Source organism: Chrysochloris asiatica, unplaced genomic scaffold (assembly GCF_000296735.1).
Source record: "Chrysochloris asiatica unplaced genomic scaffold, ChrAsi1.0 scaffold00047, whole genome shotgun sequence".
Classification (NCBI taxonomy): Eukaryota; Metazoa; Chordata; class Mammalia; order Afrosoricida; family Chrysochloridae; genus Chrysochloris; species Chrysochloris asiatica.
Genome location: NW_006408565.1, coordinates 9,011,996 through 9,031,366, shown reverse-complemented (window position 1 = coordinate 9,031,366; position 19,371 = coordinate 9,011,996). Strand labels below are relative to the sequence as shown.

At 47.6% G+C, this 19,371-nt stretch overlaps 1 protein-coding gene across 1 annotated transcript; it reads left to right on the top strand.

The window, feature by feature from the left end:
• The first annotated feature begins 1,838 nt into the window (after nt 1-1,838).
• On the top strand, nt 1,839-14,605 carry THEMIS2 (thymocyte selection associated family member 2). The gene is made up of 6 exons (XM_006862376.1): nt 1,839-1,932; nt 5,821-5,961; nt 6,925-7,335; nt 10,529-11,577; nt 14,295-14,454; nt 14,541-14,605. The coding sequence occupies exons 1-6, from the start codon at nt 1,839-1,841 to the stop codon at nt 14,603-14,605; spliced, it is 1,920 nt and encodes a 639-aa protein (XP_006862438.1).
• Nucleotides 14,606-19,371: the final 4,766 nt, after the last annotated feature.

The window sequence follows — 19,371 nt, the reverse complement described above, 5'->3', positions numbered from 1 at the left end:
ATCAGCAATGATATCCCTTGTTCCACGGACTCTTCTGAATCTGGCTTGAACCTCTGCAAGTTCTCTGTCAATGTATGCTGCAGCCGTTTCTGCATTACCTTTAGTAAAACTTTACTCGCATGGGATATCAAAGATATTGTCCAATGAGTTCTGTATTTCGTTGGGTCACCGCTCTTTGGAATGGGCAAAAATACGGATCTCTTCCAATCAGTTGTCCACATAGTTGTCTTCCAAATTTCTTGGCATAGATGAGTGAATGCCCCCAGTGCCGCCTCACTTTCTTTAAAGATTTCAACTTTTATTCCATCAATTCCTGGTGCCTTGTTCTTTGCCAATTCCTTCAATGCACCTTGGACTTCCTCTTTCAGTATCATTGGCTCTTATATTTAGGTGGTGGGAAAAAAATGTGTGTACTGTTTTTGTTTGTCAAATGTTCATTAATTAGGATATATTCCTTTGATTAGAAAAGTCTTGTTTCATGACAACAAAAGAACTAAATGAAGCATTTTTCAAGATACCTATATCATCTCATTAAGATTCTTCCATTTTACAGGTGAGGAAATAACTGAGAAAATCAAAGTGACATGCCTAAAATCATGTAACAAACAAGAGGAGTAGCTGGGATTTGAACATAGGTTGGTCTGGCTGGGAGGGGTGTCAGAGAAACAGGAAAGTTTATCCCATCCCTTTGTGGCCCCAGGGTGGTCTGTCGCCTAAGCAGATTATCTGTTCAGCTCAAGGAAGAATTTGTAACTAGATTTGTCCAAACAGAGTATGGGTTTCCTGGGAAGGTAATGCGCTTTCTATCACTGGAGGTATCCAAGTAGAATACCATGGAGTGTCTTGTGGGGCTCTTCAGGAGAGCTGACATTGTAGCTCCCTCCTCACAGAGTCCTGTCTCAGGCGCACTCTGCGAACTCTGGTAAATTGGTCCAGGAGGACGTGGTGTCTCCAACACATGCCAGAAACCCGAAAGACCAAGGCAGGCGTGTTTCCTCCACCTGGCTAGGAACTGGAGTGAGGGCTGGGAGATGGGGAAAGGAGATAGCGTCTGGGGCTCCCCCTTTATTTGTATCATTCCCCTCCCTCACCGAGGTGGTTCAGCGATAGAATTCTGGCTTTCCACGATGGAGGCCAGCTTTCGATTTCCGGTCAGTGTACCTCATGCACAGCCACCACATCTGTTGTTATTATGCTGAACAGATTTCAGAGGAGCCCTCAGACTAAGACTAGGAGGAAATGCCTGGTGATCTACTTCTGAAAATCAGCCCAAATCACCCCGATAGATGACAACGATCCAATCCCTATTGTGCATGGGGTCACTAAAAGTCCAGCAGGGTCCATGGCAGCTAACAATCCCAAATTCCATGAAGGGAGGTTGTTGTTGTTAAGTACCGTGGAGTCGGTTCCGACTTATAGTGACCCTGCACAGGGTTTCCGAGGCTGTAAATCTTTACGGGAGCAGGAAGCCTCATCTTTCTCCCGCTGAACCTCTGGTAGTTTCGACCTACCGATCTTGAGGTTAGCAGCCCGACTCGTAACCACTACGCTACTAGAGCTCCTTACCCGGAGGTAGGGACCGGCTTTTATTTACTCAGCATCTCCCTAATCTGACACTTTCATCCGGGCGACCTACGAAAATGAGAGGCAGGTATTGCAACCGTATTTAGAGATGAGAAAACTGAGGCTGGGAACGGAAAGTGGCTTGCCCAACTGTGCCGGCTGGGTACCCTCAGCAGCGGCTCCTCCCATCCCGCCCCAGCTGGGCGGGACAACCACACCGCAAGCAGCTTCAGATGCGAGCTGGCGCCTCACTGCCGGCAGATTAGCTGTGCGACATGGAGGCGGTGCCGCTGGAGGACTTCGTGCGCGCCCTGGACCCTGCCTCCCTCCCGCGGGTGCTACGCGTCTGCTCGGGGGTCTACTTCCAGGGTGAGTGGATCCAGACCTCCTTCTCTGCCCCGCCGCGGCCAGGCTCAACTCGGGTGTGCCGAGGCTGAGCGCTGCAAGGGCATTTGTTGAGGTGGTGGTTGTTAAGAGCTGTCGCATCGGTTCCGATTCATAGTGACCCTTATATAGGGTTTCCAAGGAGCGGCTGGTGGGTTTGAACCATCCACCTTGCGGTTAGCAGTCCAATGCTTATCTTACAGTTCCACGACAGGACACCCAAAGGTGTGAGAACCCGGGAAAACGCTCCACCGCTTCGCATCTCCAGTAGCACCAGAGCCGTGTGACCTCTTTGGCCTCAGTGACTGCTCGGTAGAATAGGGGCGCTGACTTGCCCCGTTGGGCAGTGATAAAAAGTCGTTTGGTTCTGCAGTATGGAGGTTGGGTGTAACAGAGCGAAGCTGCCTGGAACCGCAGCGCGCCCGTAGGAAACGACTTGGGGTGCCCTTGACGCACAGCTGTTACTAGATTCTTAAGTGCTCCGTCTGCCAGCTTCTCTCCGGCCCTCTGCTCAGTGCCCTTGACGCTCCCTCATCCCACCTCCAATCCTTTAGCCTCCGCTTGGCAATGTCTTTAGTTCTCAGCTTAAATGGCTCTTCCTTCTCGAGGCTTCCCTGAGCTGACTCCTTAGGAGGCTTCCACATCTGCTCTCTGGCTACCCGGGCTCTGGTAACGTAGTGTTTACGAATCGGGCTGCGAACCACAAGGTCAGCAGTTCGAAACTACCAGCGGTTCCACGGGAGAAAGATGAGGCTGTCTGCTCCCGTAAAGATTTACAGCCTCTGCACTATGAGTCAGAACCGACTCCACGGCACATAACAACAATATTGTGTGAAAGAGTAAGAGAAAGGGACTTCCAGGCAACGGGAGGGTGAGCGGTGGGGAGGGTGGGGTGGTGGTGGTAGTGGTTAGGCTGTGGGCAGCCCAGTTACGCGAGAAGGAACCGAAATGCACTGTGCGGGGGTGCAGGCTCTTTTCTTAGCAAACAAATGCTTGGGTGCCCTGGCTCATCCTGCCCCCAGCAGAGGAAAATTTGCTCGGCCATGTTAAAGTGCCGTCGAGTGGGTTCCGACTCATAGCGAGTCCGCAGGTGGACTTGATCCACCAGCCTTGCAGTTCAAACCGACCTTTCGGTCCAGTGCTTATCCTACAGCACCACACCTCTGCCCTGAAGCCCCAAGTGCTGTCCTAGACCTAGGAGCCAGGTCACAGTGGTCCACTTGGGACTTTTACAGAACTGGGTTCAAATCCGGGCTATACCTCTGGAAGCTCGGTGCAGAAGCCTGTAATCTGGTGTGTTCGCTCTTCCCTGGCATAAGGATCAAGTTCCTCATCCTCCAGCTAGTCACCAGTGTCCCAATACCTGTTCCCCATGAGGTGAACCCAGTGCAAGTTAGAGGAATATGAGTAAGAACCTGAGGAGGTTTGACTGAGTGGATGGGATGAGAAAGTCAAACTACAGAAGATACTAATTGGGGAAGGCCACTAAGGAGGCCATTGGTGTTGCAGCTACTTGGTTAAGAACAATGGAAGCAAACAAACCAGGGTTTGCAGTCCAACTCAGTCTATTAGCTGATAATTCTGAGCAACTGATCTCCCTTCTCTGAAGCTATTTGGGAAATAGAAACTGCCCCTCCAAAGGCAGTTCATCGTGCATTAATGCGATGTTGTACTGTGCACCATATATTGTAAGCGCTCAGCACTTAGCCACTGTTCTCACCAGCCTGGAGGATCCAGCCCCTGAAACTATTTTTTAATGTTTTATTGTGAATTATGTGATAGTTTACATGGGAGAACATTAGCTTTACATTCATCCTATCATATATCATTTCATTGCCATGGTTACAATCCCCTCCATGCATCATCAACCAACCAAGGGTATATACCCTGCAAGCCTGTCCCCCGGTCGTCAGCACACAGCCCCTCTCCCTTTCTGGTTCTAGAGTCCCCAGCAGTTCCATCTCTCCACGTCATCTCTCTCCATGTCATCGTCTGTGCCTCCATCTCTGGCGTCATTGTTTCTCTGGCCAGTCTTCTCCCTCGATGGCCCCAGGGACCTCCGCTCCCCTTCTTTTGCTACAAAATGTCTACCTTTACATTTCCAACCCTCATAGTCAGTCCTGATAGCAATTTTTCACTATTGCACCACATGAGTTCTATCCCCATCTCCTTTCATCAGTCCTACCCAGACAGATTGGATACTACTCAGTGGAGATTCTACCTTCCTCCACACCCTCTGGATCTAGTCTCCTTCTTGAAAACTTGTAACCCAGTCACTTTTTGCCTTTGTAGTCCCCCCATTTTGGGTAGCCAATGTCCAAGTTGCCCATCCCTGTCTACTCTTTGTATGGAGGGGGTGGGAATGATTCTTGCTGTAAGGATTTGTTCCCTCTTTTGAGCTACTGCTTCCATAGCTGTAGGTCAAGTTCATCAAATTGTATCAGATTACTTTTTTCCTCTTCTTTTTCTAGTTCTCATCATCCAGTCATTGAAGCCAGGTCAAGTGGGTATTATCTACAAGTGTGGGTGTTCTTGTGCATATGCCCTCTCTTCTTATCAGCTGGACACTTCATTCTCCACTCTAGTCTTCTGTGGCTATGTCACTGACTCTGGGCCCACGAGTCCCCAGGTCCCTGAAACTGTTTTATGAGCCTTTATATGCCTTCTTGGAGTCCTGGTATGACATTGTAGGATAAGCACTGGACTGCTAACCACAAGGTTGGCTGTTCTAACCCACCAGCTGCTCCTTGGAAACCCTTTTGCAGGGTTGCTATGAGTGGGTGCCTGTTTGATGACAGAAGGTTTTCTGTCAGTTTCTCAGGGCTGATGATAAGGACACTGCTGGTGCTGCCCTGCAGGCGAGTGTAGAGTCAAGTGGCCTCCAAGGCCCACCCACCCGCTGTTTCCTATCCCCCACCCACACTCAACACCAATTAGCTGGATGGAGAGTTAGGTACCAACCCTGGCTCTGTGATTGTGGAGAGTCACTGACCTATGAGCCTGTCTCATAACTGTACAATGAGGGAGTTGGGTTTCAGTGAGCCATTTACTCATTCTTGAGTTGTTGTTAAAAGTGCTGTTGAGACAGTTCTGACTCATAGCAACCTGATATAGGGTTTCCAAGATGCTGCTGGTGGGTTTGAACTGCTGACCTTGTGGTTCTCAGTCTAGTGTTGATCCATACCAGGAGTCCATTCTTGAGTTAGCACCTATATAACGGCCAGGCCTTGATGCTTTGATGCCTTGTCCTAGTTGCCTTGATGCTAAGATGGACCAATCTTAACACGGATGCTGTTATGTGCCATCAAGTTGCTACCAACTCATAGTGACCTTATGCACAACAGAACGAAACACTACCTGGTTCTGTGCCAACCTCACAATCCTTGCTACCACTGAGCCCTTTGCTGCTACCACTGTGTCAGTCGATCTTACTGGGCATCTTCCTCTTTCTCTCTGACCCTTCACTTTACCAAGCATGATTTCCTTCTCCAGAGACTGATCCCTCCTGATACTATTATGTCTGAAGTTTGAGAGATGCATCATGGCTATCATGGCTTCTAAGGTGCATTCTGGTTGTACTCCTTCCTACACAGATTTGTTTGTTCTTCTGGCAGTCCATGGTACTTTTAATATTCGCCTCCAACACCATAACTCAAATGCATCAATTCTTCAAACGCAGGTATGGAGATATGAAAAAGGCCAGAGAAGTGTACTTGACCATCTGAGAGTCTGAGGACCACTGAGCCCATGGGCTTTAGGCAAGGAAGTAATTCCAGGCAGATGAACATGAATGCAAAGATGTAGCTTTTGGGGGGAGTATCCAGTGCTTGGACCTTGCTACACTGAGACCAAATGGAGTCCATGTTTCCACAGGTTCCATCTACGAGCTATCTGGGAACGAATGCTGCCTCTCCACAGGGGACCTCATCAAGGTCACCCAGGTTCATCTCCAGAAGGTGATCTGTGAGAGCCTGAGGAAGGATCAGATCATGGAACTTGCCCCCAACTTCCAGGGTAAGGTCTCCCTAAGATCCTGGCACCCTCCAGCTACACCTGTGGCCCTGGCACACATTCCCACCTCTGGGTTTGCATATAAGGCTCATGCCCACCACTGCTCAAGGCTCATTCAAGCCTCAAGGCTGGAAATGCTGAGAGTGCCAAGTCTGGCGTGGCTGCCCCCATCCCAGCATGCCCTCACAGCAGTTTCCCCTCTTGACTCGGAGTCCAGTCACAGCCCATGGCCTTGTCTCTTGTCCCCTTCAGGCTGCAACAGTCCTTCCATGTTTTGATGTGGATATGTTGGAAAAGACCAGACCAGTACTTTTGTAGAATAGTCTTCAATCCCAATTTGTTTGATGTTTCCGTGATTAGGTTCAGGTTGTTCCTTTGGGTCAGAAAATCCCAGATATAACTTTCTGTCTAGAAGTGGGGAATTTTAGGCCAGTCAGATGACAAGTGGAGAATGGATTGGGTGGGGAGACAGTCAGGTAAGGAGCATCCAGTCAGCCAAAAGTGAGAAAGACAGGACCTAGGGATGGAGGGGTTAGGGGAGAGCTGTCAGAGGTCATAGTGGCCAGTAGCTTCTGTATTTCTAGTGTGGGAGAGATGGACAGTGACATTGCCCCAGGATGAGGTGAGGGTGTGTGGGATTGGAGTGCTGGGAAGCATCTGTTGGAAATCACAGGTGGCAAAGTTAGAGACATGTAGGGGCTTAGGAGGTAGAAATGTAGAGCTGCTGGTGTCTGCGAGGGACATGTCCTTTTGTTCTTTGTGTCTCTGCCCTTTACTGTCCATTCATACACGGTCACTCACCACCTCCCTTCCCTCAGCCCTGATATCCAGATGCAAAGTCACCCTTGGCATCTATCCTCGAAGGATCTGGGTTGGCAGTGGGCTAGATCTGGGCCTGGTATATGCAGCCCCGGGCCCAGCAAAGTCCTGCCCACTGACTCTCCTGTCCTCTGCTTTGCCCCACAGGCCACTTCAGCCCCCTCACTGGTCCTCAGAGCTACAGAACCCTGGAAGACCTGGTTACTGCCACCAACCGGAGCTCCAAGCCACTGCCCATTTACTTCATATCAACCCAAAGCATGGCTGTAAAAGGCATTGAGGTACCTGAGAACGAGCCCCTGATACTTGAAGCTGTGGAGATGCACCTAGGGATCTGCTGTGCCCGATGTGTCCTGAGCACAGTTGCCCAGAAGGTCATTCTGCACCTACCCCTGTCCCAGAAGGGAGTCTTCTGGGAATGGAAGACTGGTGCGCCCCGGACCCTGCTGCAGGCCCTGCAAGACCCAGCCCTGAGGAACCTCCCCGTCACTTGTCCCAACCTGCCCTGGAGCTCGCTGATCCTGAGGCCCCAGTATGAGGTTCATGCCATCATGCACAGTGAGTTGCACAGGCAGTAGGTTGGGAGCTAGGGGATTAGAAGAGGGCCCTAGGGAGCTGCTTTGATGGAAGCCCCCGCCCCCTCCACCAAGTGGATCATCTAGGAAGTTCAGGTGGTTTACCAATATACTTCTGGTATATACTTCTGGTGTGGCGCTGCGGTTTGGGCTGTTAAGGCTGGCAGTTCCAACTCACCAGCTGCTCCTTAGAAACCTTGTATAGGATCGTTATGAGTCGGATCCCGACTCAATGGTACTTAGCAACAACCAATATATGGTGGTGATGTGCCGTGGAGTCGGTCCAACTCAGAGTGACCCTGTACAGGGTTTCTGAGGCTGTAAATCTTTCTGGAAGCAGAAAGCCTCATTTTTTCCCCGCGGAACAGCTGATAGTTTTGAACTGTTGACCTTGAGGTTTGCAGCATGATTTGTAGCCACTAGGCTACCAGAGCTCCTTTTACCAAAATATACAGGAGGAGAATATGGACAGTACGATGGGCTGTCAAAAGAACCAACAGATCTATGTTGGAAGAAGTACAGCCAGAATGCTCCTTGCAGGCCAAACTTCATCTCCCATACTTCAGACATATTGTCAGGTGGGACCAGACACTGGAGAAGGATATTATGTTTGGTAGGGTGGAGGAGGATCAGAGAAAAAGAGGAAGACCCCCAGCAAGATGGATTGGCAAAGTGGCAGCATCAATGGGCTCAAGTGTGGCAACGATAGTGAGGTTGGCCCAGGATCGGGCAGTGTTTTGTTGTTGTACATAGGGTCGCTATGAGTCGGTACTGACTCGATGGCACTTCACCACCACCACCACCACCACCAATATATACAATATAACCAAGTAAAGTTTCTCAAACAAGTGGGAAACTGGGCATAAAAGAGATAAGAAAATGAGATAAGGTAAGGGTAAGGTCCCACATACTTTGTAGAACTGGACAAAAGTTGGGTTCTGAGCTTGCTAGCAGCTGGCCCCAAAATACAGTGTCACAAAGTGAAAATGTGACCCGATGCTTGGGAGCAGCGTACTTTTATGACTCTCAGGAATCAGTCATTCCCGGAGGTCCTTGATGATAGGACACTTGTCTGAGTGAGTCCCCCAGCTGCTGCTCAGGTCATCCCTCAGTGCAGGCAGGGGCAGCATGCCAGAGCAGTTCACACAAGACAGGAGCTGTCCAAGTGTGGCCAGTCAGAGGCCAAACCTAGCTGATAGGAGAATGGATGTCCAGAGACTGCTTCCCCAGAGTACAGAGTTTCAGATTCTACCCCCTGGCAGTTACCTCGAGAGAGGTGGAGTTGCTGGTGAACTACAGAGCCAAGTGAGGCTTCTTTGCCCTAAAAAAATAATTTAAAGCTTTTTTAGTATGGAAAAAGGAAAACATATACAAAAGTAAGGAGGGAATAGTATAATGAATCCACCATCCAACGTCAAAATTACCAACTCATGGTCTACCTTGTTTCCTCTCTGCCCATCCTCAACTCTGATTATTTCAAAGCAAATCCAGACATATGATTTCTCTTATAAATACTCCAATGTTTCTTTTTAAAAATGACTTTTAAAAAAAGACCCATCATACCATCATCACACCAAAAAATTAACAATACCTCCTTAAGATAACCAAACATCCATTTGATGTTTGAATTTCCCCTATTTTTTTTTCCATTTTTCTTTTTCTTTTTTTAATGTTTTATTGTGAATTATATGATAGTTTACATGAGAGAACTTTAGTTTTACATTCATTCTATCGTATATCGTTTCATTGCCATGGTTCCAATCCCCTCCATGCATCATCAACCGACCAAAGGGTATACCCTACAAACCCGCCCCCTACACAACCCCCCACCCCCACCCCCCCAGTCTTCAGCACACAGTCCCTTTCCCTCTCTGGATCCAAAGTCCCCAGCCACTTCATCACCCCACGTCATCGTCTCTGCCTCTATCTCAGGCCTCGCTGCTTCTCTGGATAGGGTCACACTCTCGGTATCCTAGAGACCTCCGCTCCTAGACTGAAGAGTTAATCACTCCCCTCCTTGCTATAAAACACCTACCTTTACATTTCCAACCCTCACAATCAGTTCTGATAACAATTATTCACTATTGTATCACAAGTGACCCATCTGCGTTTCATTTCATCAGCTCCACCTAGACAGATTGTATAGTACTCACTGGAGATTTTGCCTTCCTCCAGGCCCCCTGGCTCTAGGTCCCCTCTTGAAAGCTTGAAAGCCACCAGTCACTGCTTGCCTGTGCCTTTATTGCCCCCTCATTTTAGGTAGCCAATGTCCAAGTTGCCCATCCCTGTCTACTCTGTGTGTGGAGGGGGTGGGAATGATTCTTGCTGTTAGGATTTGTTCCCTCTTTTGAGTTACTGCTTCCATAGGTGTAGATCAAGTTCATCAAATTGTATCAGATTCCCCTATTGTTTTATAACTTTTTAAAAAATTTATTCAAATCAGGATCCACCTGTTGCCATTAGCTAAGTCTTTTAATCTCTAAGTTCCTTTTTCTTTGCTATTTTTCTTGGAGAAACTAGGCCATTGTTCTATAGTTTTTTTATATTTCTGATTTTGCTGACTGCATCCTTGCTGTTGTTGTTAAGTGCCATTGAGTCAATTCCCATTTATAGCAACCCTGTAAAGAGTGTTTCCAAGGAGCATCTTGACTCTGGCCTTGTGGTTCACAGTCCAGTGTTGACTCTAGTGCCTCACTAGGAGTTCTTGTAGTGGGTTTAATATGTTCCTCTGTCTCCTGTATTTCCTGTTGTGTTGGGAGCTCCAGAGTTCCATACCCAGCCTTGATAATTTGTTCCCACAAAGATTTAAAGCCTCGGAAACCTTGTACAGGGTCACTGAGTTGGAGCTGACTTGATGGCACTTAACAACATATCGACATAGTCACACATGACATGTGATTGCTTTGACTCATAATAATCCAGTGTGGGAGGCATAGATGGGCCATGAGTTAGATGCTAAAGTTGCTCATGGGTGTTCATTATACTATTCTACTTGTAGAAATGTTTGGTTTTCAGGCTAAATGAAGAGTGGGTAAGGAGTCTGGTACAATAGAGAAATGCTGGTAAGAAAGAAAAGATGAAAACAGGAAAGCGGTCAGCAAGCCCTTTGCTGAAGTGGAGGGAATTGCATTTGGGCAGCACGTGGTAGCCCCTGAGCTGAGTTTTCCTCTCCACAGTGCGCAGAACTACTGTCAAGATCCCCTCCACGCTGGAGGTAGACGTGGAAGATGTCACTGACTCCTCCCAGCACATCCACTTCATCAAACCACTGCTGCTGAGTGAAGTCCTGGCCCAGCAAGGCCCCTTCCCCCTGCTCACGGAGATCCTAGAAGTTCCAGAGGGGCCACCCATCTTCCTCAGCCCATGGGTGGGCTCCTTGCGGAAAGGCCAGAGACTCTGGATCTATGGCCAGGCCTCGCCACCCTGGCGGGTCCTGGCCTCAAGCAAAGGCCGCAAGGTGCCCAGACACTTCATAGTCTCCGGGTTCTACCAAGGAAAGCTGCGGCGGCGACCTCGGGAGTTCCCTACGGCCTTTGACCTACTGAGTACTTTCCAGCCAGGCCAGTCGCTCAGAGTGGTGACCACCAAGGATTGTGAGGGCGAGGGAGAAGGGAACCCTGAGTTTGCCTCCCTGGCTGTGGGTGACCGGCTGGAGGTGTTGGGATCTGGCCAGACCTACGGGGCCCACGACAGGGAGATGGATGTCCTGGTGTGTCAACGGCTGGGTGACCAGGCTGGGGAGGAAGAGTGTGAAGAGGCAGAGAACCAAGAAAGAATTCTGCTGCCCCTCTACTTCTCGGGCAGCTTTGTGGAGGAGATGAATGATGCCCGGCGCTACAGTCTGGCAGATCTGACTACCCAGTTGTCACTGCCCTGTGAGGTCAAGGTGGTGGCCAAAGACACCAGCCACCCTGCTGACCCCCTGCCTTCCTTCCCTGGTCTCCGGCTGGAGGAGAAAATCATGGAACCTTTCTTGGTGGTCAGCCTGGACTCCGAGGCTGGGATATGCTTCGAGATCCCTCCTCGATGGCTGGATCTCACTGTTGTGGAAGTTGAGGGGCAGCCAGGCCAGCCAACTGGGCCTCCCCCTGCAGCCACAGTGGAGGAGCTGACAGAAGCCTTCTACTATCGCCTTCGGAAGTTACCAGCCTGTGAGAACCAACTACCGCCTCCCAGGCCCCCCAAAAAGCAGGAGGGGCAGAAGAGCAGAGAAGGAAGCATCAAGGTATCAAAATCACCAGGGTGGGCAGGGAGGGGGTCAGGGGTCATCTGCTGGGAAGAACTGAGTCCACTGCAAGCCCTGCTGATTCTTTTGTCTGGCCTCACGTTTCTATTGGAATGATGCAGAACGTTGCCGCTTTTAAAGCACACTCTGCACCTACTAATCTTATTTGGTTTGATCACCCAGATTTATGCTTGAGAAAGTATGGGCTCAAAGACTCCGTGACTAGCACAAAGTCCCACAGCAAGTAAATGGCAGAGCGGTAACTTAAGCGTAAACATTCCGACTCACTCTTTGCCACTCTCACGACTCAGCACTTTTCACTGCAACTGTGTCAGCAGCTTCAATCTCCCTGACAGCTGTCAGAATGGCCTTCCCAAGCCTTTCCTGTCTTGGCTGGACCTTGATCCTATCTTCTGAGATCTTCAGAAAATGACTCCCCACTGTGGGGAGTGGTATACAACCCCCTTAACATGGCAGCCAAGGCCATATATAGTCTGACTTCACTTCCGCCTTCCTGGGCTCTTCTGTCAACCACTCACTCTGCTCAGCTTGGACGCCCTCAGTGTGACTGTGCACATGCTGTTCCTTTTGCCTGGACTGTTCTTCTTCCTTTAAGGCCTGGCACAAGGCTCTGGTCAGATTTTCTCCTAGGCAACGTGACAGTCTCCCGTTTTCTGAATTCACCTGGCATGTTATACGCCTTGGGGAACAGAGTTTTTAGTTACCAATGACAGATTAACAGATGATAGGCAAAAGAAAAAGTCAGAAAGACAAAATTTATGTCCTAATTTTCTTACTCTATAGCCTATACAAGTTACTCCTTTTCTCTGAGCACCTTTTCTACCAGTAAGTAAATCATGACTTAAAACCACCTAGCTCACCAAACCCCAACCACTGCCATCAAACTGACTCTGACTCACAACGACCTGATAGTACCTTTGGGTTTCTGAGACTAAACCTTTAAAGGTACAGTCAGTCTCATTTTTCTCCTAAGAAGTGGCTTCTTGGTTTGAACCTTCAACCTTGTGGTTAGTAGCCCAATGCTTAACCCAGTATACCATGAAGATTCCTTACCTAGTTCACAGTGCTGTTTTACTTGCCGGCGTGAGCCTGCAGGATAACGCACTGGACTACAAGGTCGGTTTGAACTGCAAGGTTGGTTGTTCAAACCCAACAGCCACTCCTCAGAAACCCCTGTACAGGCTCACTGAGTCAGAAACAACTCAACTGTACTTACCATCTACCAGGTGCTTGTTCTGGGCCACCAACCATATGGAACTGTCCCTAGCTAGCTCTCACACATGGCACACATCACACAGCAAGCTAGTAGCAGGGCCAGGGTTTGAATTGGGTCTGACCACACAGCCTTAGCTCTTCTTCTGCTCTTCGGAGATGATAAATATGAAAAGCATTTGACAAACCCTGACAAGTGTAGAGTCTGGGGATCTCAGGAGACTGGTATTTAGTACTGTGTGGATACCGTGCAGTGGGTTAAGGGCTTGGCTTCTAACTGTAAGGTCGCTGATTTGAACCCACAAGCTTCTCAGAGGGAGAAAGATGTGGCCATCTACTTCTGTAAAGATTAGTCTTGGAAACCCTATGAGGCAGTTCTACCTTGTCCTCTAGGGTCATTATGAGTTGGAATTGACTCAGTGGCAGCAGGTTATTTTTATTATTTTTTAAATATGTGGTGGAATGGCAGTGGAAGTTAACAAAATGAATACCCAAAGCAATCTCAGTTCCAGAGGGGTCCCTATCTGCAGCAGGGTGACCATCATTTTCTGACAGGAAACGAATAGACTGGGACTTCATCTGAAACACAGGCCTTACAACAGTGCTGGACAGAACATAGTATACAGAATTGAAAGACTCCAGGGCCAGCACTAGCTCTTGATCAAAGTGACACTGAGGTGTCAAGTGCTTGCAGCTCTTGAACCATTTAACTTTTCCCCTCTGGCCATCAGTACTCAGCTGTTCCTGGAGGGCGAAGTGATGTTTGCTTTCTGAAGTGCAGTGGAAAGAATGCCCAGTTCGAGGCCACCAACATGGTGCTGGCTTCAAGCTCTGGTCCAGTTGTGGCTCCTGTGTAAACTTACAAGGACCATTCTCACTCAGCCCTTTTCTTCCTGTGTATACTGGGAATTGAAACAGCTGTTTGGAAGATGTCCACTGTAAGACTGGACTGCTAACTGCAAAGTCAGCAGTTCCAACCCACCAGCCACTCCTCAGAAACCCAATACAGGGTCACTATGAGTCAGAATCCACTGAAACTGCACTTAACACTTAAGAGGATAATTTGAGGATTACTGAACAGTCATGCAGAGATATGGCACCAAATAATTCAATAAAAACTCTTCCCTTTCAGCTCTGGTACTCTCTTCTGAGGCTCTGTGATTTGGTTTCCTGGGGTAGCTCTAGTTTACACTTTACTCCTTCATAATAGAACTGAAGGATACTGACCAAACCCCCATGTGGATATCCCAGGAACAACCTGTCTCCAGCCTCTAGACCTATTCTTATCTCCCACCCTCATCCTTTTCTCCCCTGCAAAGGGTTTTATGTGCTTGATGATAACCAGGGGCCTAAGAAACTGTACCCTGGAAAGAAAGTAGAGAGGGAGGCAGAGAAGTTGACAGTTTATGTAAATTATGTTACTTGGACTCTCCTTCCCTGTTTTTTGGACCCCTGCTGATTCTTGTTCCTTTTCTCCCACTTAGTCTTCTCAAGTTTTAGGACTGGAGCAATCTCCTCTGTTACCCAAACACAAGATGAAGACCTTCCCAGGGTTCTCCAAGGACAGCTCCAACGTATACAGCCAGGTTACTACTGCCCACAAGAAGGGCCTCAAGCCCACTAAGGCCAACACGTGGGATTCAAGTGAGTCCACAGCAGCTCTGGTCACCCTTGTCCCCTTGCTCCTCCTTCTCCTTACCTTCACTTCTCTGCTACTTCCTTACCTCTAGCAGTGCTGTCCATATCCCCCTGTGGTCCCGATGTGGTGGAGTGGGCTGAGGCTGAAGGGTCCTGACTGTCCCTTTCCTGAGGGGCTACAGAGCGCCAATATACTCTCCCACAGCATACAGGGCTATCCAGGGGAAGTGTTCAGTACTGAACAGTGGTTCTTAAAGCAGGGTCTGGAACACCTACAAAACCACCACCTGTACTGCTCTGCCCCACCCAGACCTGCTCAGTTAGACAAAATCTGTGTGTGGGGTCAGAAACCACCAAAGTTTCATTCTCAATGAAATGGTTGCAGTGTTCAGACAGAACAAATTATGATTTCTGGGCTAGCAAGGGCCTTAGATAAATCTAGATCAACCCAGTCTCTGTACAGATAAGGAAATCATATTAGAGGGAAGGAACTTGCCCAAGACCCAAGATCCTCCTTGACTTACACTATTTTACAGATAAATATGAACACGATTATGAAGAAATACTTGAACACTTTCAAAAAGCTAAGTGTTAAAGAAATCATACTTCTATCAGACGCTTCGCAGAGAATCCCAGACACCAGCCAACTGCTACATGCCTTTGAAAGCCCAAGGGTCAGGGCTCATGGAAATCAGACTGCGCCCGGGGAATGACTTTGCAGGGAGCAATGTGAACTGTACCAGCTTCCTTCCCTGGGGTCCTAGCTTCTGACAGGCCTGGCTCCTACAGTGTGACACCCTCAGACTTATCAATCAACTGTGCTCCACCTAACTGGAGCCACTGGCCAGTGCAGAGGAAATGTCAACCGTGTGCTGCCTGCCACTTGGAAAGGGGTCTCGGTCCTACACACTGAATCATGAGTACATTTTACTGTTTGCTACCCTTGTCCCCCACCAATGCTGAGCCCAAGGCCAGGACTGTGTCTTCTTCGTTTCTCTAGTCCCAGCAGTTAGCACATGAGAGGGAAATGGGTGTTGCATGAATGAATGTCAGAACCTGGTTTTAAGCATAGAATCTTAAAACTTTGCCCCCCTACCCCCACCCTAAGTCTGATGTAGTCAAAGGGCCTACTCTGATTGAGATCTGAGGCTGTGAAAAGCTGGCAGGTTTGATCAGGTGGCCCTAAAATATTGCCGAAGTTCTAGGGGACTACTGAAGATGGCTTCATTCTAATTCATTCTAAAACTACTGAATAAAAATAACATGATTTTTCTCTGAGTGATAATGGGTATTATTAAGTTCTGCCTGTGGACCGCACCTTTTACATTCCTGATCTAAAATCCTCTCAGCTCTGAAGGAGACAATGGGCTGATTTTCACTTTTAGGGAACAGGTACAGCAGCTAAGCAGGATGACCCTGGATAAACATCCCAGCTTGCAACCCAACCGCTATTGTTTTAACCTAGTGAGCAAGTTATTTTACTCTAAGCCAGTTTTTGCATATACGAGATACATTTCCTACCTCAAAAGATTATTTTAAGGATCAAGAAAAAGAAATTTTGTAAAGCATTTAGCAGTCTCTGGCATAGATTATTCAATGAGCATATTAGCAATGACGACCCAGCTCATATATAGCTGTATGTCTCCACAGCCTGTGAGCTCTCCACATTCCCTGGTTCCTCAGTCATGGTCTCAGCCGTGTCCAAGCATACTGTTTCTAAGGCTTGGAGACAGAGCACTGATGGTGGGAGAGCCACATCAACTTGCAGAGCAGAGATAGAAGAGAACTGACTTGGCTGCCAATGTCAGTCTAAGCCTGCTCAGTGAGGCAAGAAGTGAGGGCATGTTGGTTTCCTGGGCTGAGACTGTTCAGAAACTAAACATCGTGGTAAGCAGAGAAGACAGAAGACAGACATCTGTAAGTTTTCAGCTGAGGAGCCATAGGAAAATTCTACTGGATTCTAGGCATTGCATGTAGGTGTTATTCCTTTGCTTGCTAACATCTCTCTGGGCTCCAGACCCAGGCTACACACCCACATGGAATTTGCCAGGTGACAACAGCTACCACAGGCTGTTGAGCCAGTTCCCAGCATCCACCAAATACTTCATGCTCCTCTTCCCACCACCACTCAGGTCCTCCTCCAAAGAGACCAACTCGAAGGGCACAAGAGGTACCTGAGGCTCTGAGAAAAATAAGCTAAAAAAGACTAGTTTCTCCATTGCTTGGAACCCAGAGGGGACATACTCATATGCAAAATGCCAGCTCTCACTTCCACTTTCAAACTTATTCTTGGCACTTAATTGATCGAGAGTAGTAAAGTCATCCTAGGACACGGAGAGAGAGCTACCAGTTCCTAAAAGGGGCTTTCTGGGTGGTCAGTTACTGTAGTGAGGAGGGATACCTAAGCTCAGAACATAACATGTTGGAAACTGCCAAGTGTGACTGTTTATTCAGAGCAAACGTGTTGGCAGGGAAGCAATACAGTAGACAAGTCCCCCTTGGTGTGCTTTCCTCCCGGCTCCCTCGGACAGTGGGAAGGGGATAATCAAGTTAGGGATTCCCATTGAGTAGCACTCTCCAAAGTGAGGAGCACACACCACTAGGGAAAAGAGTTGTTAGTACAACCTTTTATATTTATTATTAATAGCATTATCACTTTTATTTTTGAACTAGTAAACTAATGGAGTCCTGGTGTGGTACTGTGGATAAAGCACTGGACTGCAAGGTTGGCGGTTCAAACTCACCAGCTGCTCCTCAGAAACTATTTATAGGATTGATATGAGTTGGAACTGATTCAACGACACTTAACAGTAAACTAATAAAGTAGCAGTAGTAAATAATCATGAAATATCATCTACAGATGCATGCTCAAAAACTTTTTTCAGAGTTTTGAATTTCCTCTAATTGCATTGTTAAAATCATATCTGTTACTCCACATCAGACACAAATTTTTATGGGATTTTCTCTAAATTAAGCCCAGTAAGAGTATTAAATTTCCAAGGAGTCACATTTCTTGTCTACGCCAAGAAGGATCCTCCTAAGAGTTAGGCCTACCCCATCACTGGGCTGTGACCCACGGTGGAGTCCCAGTACTGAGCCTAGTGCACTGAGGAATCTGCATTCCCCCAAATCAGTGAGGCCAAGGCAGTTGTCTTGGTGGAAGTCTTTTCTTTGGATAAGTGACAAAAAAATGTCTATTCACCAATGCAACAGATGTTTTATCAAATACAGTTGGAACTGACTCAAGAGCAATCGACTGGGAGGTGGGAGGGGGGGTTCTGGGTCATCTCACTGCTCAAGGAGAGGAAAGAATTCTCATGGAGTCCTTTAATGCACTGTCCTGCCGTCTCAACAACGTATGAGGACGCTGTACACTGGATATGCCAAAACATGCCCAAGTCCCTTCTGTCAGAGTACAAGCTCTGAAGATTGAAGTTTCAGTCCTCTGAGGAATGGCTTGGCTGGCTCAGAAATCACACACTCCTCTTTTTTGCAAGTTTTTAGCCACTGTCTTTTCTTTGAGGAAATAATCAAAAATGGAAATACTTGCAAATAAACATATCACTTGACTGAGTCTTTTAAATATTTCATAGCTGCCCAGATGGAAACTAGTTTGCATGTACAGAAAACAAGTCATTGTTAGAAACCAGGAGTCAGGGGATGTGTGGGATGCGGTGCCTTCACAGCTGCTGGTAAGTCTCATTTAGAAATAGTTAAAATAGATACAGAATGCTCATTTGCAGGCTGTATCACTAACTTATGTCAGAATTGGTTCTTTCATGCAAAGCAATACTACTTTCTAGAATTGTCAAAAACATCTTTGAATAAGTTTCTTCTTCCAAAAGAAACAGAGCTGATTAAGTAGGCCAAAGAATAATTATGTCTTTGAAAGTGTCAACCTTGAAGTCAAATGGCAGATATTCAATTCAGTTACATGATCACACACTGCTAAGGACTCAAGTTTGCAGTCCATTTTATGACCCACTTATTTAGCACTGTGACTCTGTAGGATAAACACTGGACTGCTAGCCACAAGACTTGGTAATTCAAGCCCACCAGCCACTTTGTGAGAGAAAGATGAGGTTTTCTACTCTTGTAAAGATCTATAGTCTCCGGAACAAATAAGATGGTGGATCGGGTGGAAGTGCAGTGAGGAGCTCCATCAGCAACAACACAGAATACCGGACCAAGCAGCCTCAGAGATGGTGCCAGAACTCCGAACCACATATAAAGGATTATTTAGAAGGCTGGAAGACTTACAGCTAGGGGAATTTGTAGCAGAAGCAAGAAATCCATTGCTTTCTAATTCAAGATGCTCAGCTGCTCCAGGAGCCGCCATCTTGGGTGAGACCAAGAGAGGGAAGGTTCAGAGCAGCCATGGACGCCTGACAGAACCACAGAAATAAAGGTGTGGACACTTTTTTTTTTTGGGGTATCTGTTCATTGGTCCCTCAATGCCTGTGCACCTCCATTCTGGTGGCTATAGGGGTGCCTGAGCGAGTGGACACCCACCACCACCCTCAGAGGGTTCTACTACGCATGCGCACAGATCTCCTCAAAATTTAAAGAGACAGTTTCCAATTAAAACCAAATGGCCACAGCTGGTCCTGAACTGTTTATAACTAGAAAAAAGGCCTGAACAGGGATTGTGGAGTGAGACAGACAGACTAAAAAAGAAACAGGCTGAAAATTAAATCCTAAGTTATGTCAAAATGATCAACAGTGGCATCTTTAAATTTCTCAGGAAGAGTTAAAAGGGAAGCCCATTTCCTGATCACATCTACTTGGAGGCAATCAGATACCATAAAAAGTACCAAAATACACACCCATCTAAGTATTAAGCTAATTCCTGAATATTCCCAAAAAAAACAGAATCAGATGACCATATCTGCACATGTCCAGAAACGAGATAAAGTGACTGAG